Source organism: Mya arenaria, chromosome 15 (genome assembly GCF_026914265.1).
Source record: "Mya arenaria isolate MELC-2E11 chromosome 15, ASM2691426v1".
Taxonomy (NCBI): Eukaryota; Metazoa; Mollusca; class Bivalvia; order Myida; family Myidae; genus Mya; species Mya arenaria.
Window position 1 is genome coordinate 44337586 of NC_069136.1, and position 4252 is coordinate 44341837.

The following is a 4252-nucleotide window of genomic DNA, read 5'->3' on the forward strand; positions in this document are numbered from 1 at the left end:
ATGAGATCTTTAAAATTGAATAATCAAGTTCTAATACATTAATAACCTCTATAAAACCTATGAAAGCATCGCGTAAGTGTGACTACCATTATTCTGAAGATATTAAATAATATTTCCTGTAACGAAGTTGCATCAGTAAAAAACTTATTTGACAGCAAGGCAAACTTTAGTGCACCATCGTCGAGAGTTCGTATGGTCAGTTCTTAGGTTAAACTTGTATTTGTCTTATTCAAGGAACAAACACTAAAAAAGCTTAGGTTAGTGCATTCATGTTTGGTTCGTAATACAGCTGGAGCTGTACTTGAACTCGATAGGTGGAATATATATGATTTATTACTTATATAAATATGCTGCTGTGTTGACAGAACGTTAAGCAGTGCCATTCATTTATGCGATCTTAATGTCCATAAGGGTGCTCGGTTTCTCCCGAACTCTTATATGCTTCGTATGTGTGTATCTCCATCTCAATTTCCTCGTAAGTTTGGATTTCAGGCGTGGTGTTCTGTAAATTGAATAAAACAACGCATTAGTCAACATAATGATATGGGATTTAAACAAGGTAAGAATTTTGTCAAGTTGAATCATGTGTTGAATGAGCAACCCGCAATCACTATATTACTGCATCCAATAATAGTATTTACTTTCACAACAAGTGTGTTTACGTCAGTTCAAAATCATCAATACAGTACACCTGATGTTTTGCAGCTAAGGATGCTTGTGAAATAAAATCAAACACAACTGACATCAACGTGCTGTTTGTAATATACAAATGCAAACTCAGAATGCGCCTCAAAATAAACAAATAAGTGAATGCAATGATAATTTAGCTATGCAAGAGTTTACTGCATGCGATATTTCCGTCACACAATTAACTGCCCATTAAGGGACGCTTTACAAGACTATCATGGTACCTTGGAATCCTATGAGACCCACTTTGTCAGGCAATCAAAAATTGTTCCTTAGTAATCGCTAATCCGTCAATGGGTATAAAACGTCTTAAGACATTAGCCGCAAACCGTAAGACCAATAGGTGTATGGGCGTAGTGGGACGTCTTAATGGTATGTTTAATAAACAGTTAAGATAATAAATGAATGAATAATAGGTTATACCCTATATTCCGCTGCAACTTCTGTTTGAACACTTATTGGTTGGATTTCAGGTGTTTTTTCTGTAATTCTTTCAATACTGGGTGATGTTGACTTTTCTGAAAAAAAAAAATATTAAAAAAGTAACAATCTGGTTAGGAGAGACGTAGATTAAATAATTTAAAATTAATGATAATGGTAAATAGGTAAGTGTAAATACATTCTATATTGCTTAGAAATATTTAAATTATGGAAAACGACGACTAGGGACACATGACACAGCTTTTGTACGCAACTTTGGTGAAAAGGTGCATTGTGATGTATTAAATTCATATGTTTTCTCCGATGTAGACGAAAAATACTTCACTAGGACACTCATACGAAGTGGTGGGAGGTAGTGTGTCTCCTCCCCTTCATAATCCGCTAATGCTTAGCATGGTTGTCCATATCACTTTCTTACTTTTTCTGAGAACAGCTACATTCATCACGATTAATGCAATAAGTATAAAGAACACAACAGCGGCGGCAACCCATGGCAACGGTGAACAAGAAACTGGTTCAGTAATGGATTCCTTCCTTTGATTTACTAAAACTATAGATAAAGAGTATATCAACCATCGTATATATATATATTCGTGCTTGAATATGGTTTTGTTTAGAAGGATGTATTCGTATGTTTTGTGTGATTATGAAATATGAGCGGTCGGGCCCGATCTTTTAATCCACGAAGCATGTTTCTCTCTGTCTGGTATTTATTGTTGTTGTTGTTGTTTTTTTACAAATATTGTAGTTAAAATTAAGTTTAGAAATACGTTATCGGCGTTTAACGCCTTTGAAAAGTAAATAATCGTTTTCAATTGGTTAAATGACGTCGCGCTTGTCAAATAAAATTGCAGAAGAAAATAAACAGTGACGTTATAATGGCGACCTCGTCACGCAAATTAATTGTCAGTTTGATTTTACAAAAATAAATAGAAAACTGTAAATATTACTTACATGGCACGCGTATTGTATAAGAATCCGAGAGATTCACTTGAAAGCTGGAACAATGTACACTGCATATCAAAGTGTGTTCGTTGTCTTCCTTCGTTGCATTCAGAACAAACGTGGAGAGCCCGTTTGTTTGTTCTGTCCTACTGTCTTGCTCCGACTTGTCCCAGTTCCAATTTAAGCTGCAGTTATCATTAAAGTCCGAAATATTGCATCTGAATGTTAGAAAGTAGACTTCTTGAAGTTCTAGTGGTGGACGTGGGTTTTCCATAAACAGTGTTGACGGAGGATCTGTACTCACAAATAAAATGCCAGATAATGAAATTAAATTTTATTTACTGCATTTTAATTAAATGTATCGTAGTGAAACACCTTATGAAATTTGTTCATGTTATAAAATATATTAAACCTTATGCTAAACATTAAAAATGTCTTAAATTACATGCGTTATCAAGTAATATGGCAGAGATCACTTTTGTAAAATAACACTTTTATATGTATATCCAATATGGCATTGATTAAACGAGTTATCAAAAGTTATTGTACTAGTAAACTATAAAGATATATATGCAAAATGACGTAATTTAATGCTAGCGACATCATGTATGCATACATTGTCAAATACATACATTTACAATTAATTATTTTTCTGTCTGAAACATTGTCGGTGAAAAGGTCCGTCTGTTGTGTGCAAATAACAGATTTTGAATTCCAGTCTCTCTTCGCATTTCCGTTCAGAGTCATCTGAATAGTATTTGTGTCAGTTGGTGTGTCATTAACTGATATAGTCTCTGAGGATCCAGACATATTCCTTTCGTCAATCATAATACTCAATCTAGATGTTGGCCGCCCTCCCTTTGAAATACACGTGATGTTGGCTGGTTCACCCTCCTTGAGTGTAGGAACCCGGAGTACTGGCTTTTGTTGCTGAACTGGTAATATAGAATTGAAGGAATAATACCACTTAAATAGCAATTAATAAACCATAAAGCCCACTTTTGAAATGTAAGAGATAATCATAAAACTAATTGATTTCTATACAAGTTAAATATTCGAATTATCAAAATTAAATTACCAATGCTAAATGATAAAAAAAAAAGTATTACGTCATTAAGATAGGTGTACGTGTGGTCTACTTTGTGTGTACTATGTCATCCAGAGAAGTGAACGTGTGAGCTACCTTGTATGTACTACGTCATCCAGATAGGTGAACGTGTGGACTACTGTGTGTGTACTACGTCATCCAGATAGGTGCACGTGTGGGCTACTTTGTGTGTTTTACATCATCCAGATTGGTGTACGTGTGGGCTACTTTGTGTGTACTACGTCATCAGGGGTGTAGAAATTAATTTAAGTTGTAGGGAGGGAATATCCTAAAAGTAGGTGTGGAGGGTGGTCTGGGTGTCCTCCCCAAGTTAGGGTCAAGAGGGCAACGGATGTTGGATGATTTTAAGCCTTTTTTAACCAAACTTTCTAGTCTTCTGGTGCATGCTTATTTTGTAACAGGGACCCTTAACATTAATGTACTTGAATATACTGAATCTGAGTACTACTCCCCCTTAACAAACCAACCATAAAGGGCTAACTAATAAACCAAATTACTGTCAAATTCAGATTCAGTATAATATTATAACATTCCAGACCACATGCCTTGCCATTTGTTACCAATTCTCTCCTAATAGTATATGTAATTTCTTCCTAGCAATTTTATACTTTCAGCCACTGAATCACTCTGATCCGCTGACAATTAAACACCTTACTTCATTTTCTGTGGTTCTTAATATTTCACCTGCAGCTAACTTATTCCGTTGTATCCACCAAATGAAATAACTGGATACTTTGTGACCAAAGGAACATGTAAAATTTATCAAAATAGTGGATTATTTTTAGTTGTTACATCACCGCAAGCTTGTTTCATTTTGTTTACACCCAGGTGACTCGTGTTTACAAAAAGGACTGTTGTGTAAATGGTAATAGGACTAACAGAAGGCCAGACACGCTCATGTTGCAAACTTATTACGTTTTTTGTGTCTGTAAAAGATATTCTTTTTTCAGCCTCCATTGCTTCACAAATCAACTTAAACTTAAAAAAATCCCCAGACGGAGATGCGACTAATGAGGTCATGTATCGAGCTAATGTTATTGTATTCAGAACACTGGGAAACCCAAACCTGGT

At 35.2% G+C, this 4252-nt stretch overlaps 1 protein-coding gene across 1 annotated transcript; it reads right to left on the minus strand.

The window, feature by feature from the left end:
* Window positions 1-397: 397 nt before the first annotated feature.
* Window positions 398-3358, minus strand: LOC128219412 (uncharacterized). The gene is made up of 6 exons (XM_052927222.1): window positions 3183-3358; window positions 2706-3008; window positions 2083-2367; window positions 1547-1678; window positions 1111-1205; window positions 398-502 (listed from the first exon to the last, which is right to left on the minus strand). Exons 2-6 carry the CDS (start codon window positions 2899-2901, stop codon window positions 398-400), a joined length of 813 nt encoding a protein of 270 aa, XP_052783182.1. The 5' UTR covers window positions 2902-3008; window positions 3183-3358.
* Window positions 3359-4252: the final 894 nt, after the last annotated feature.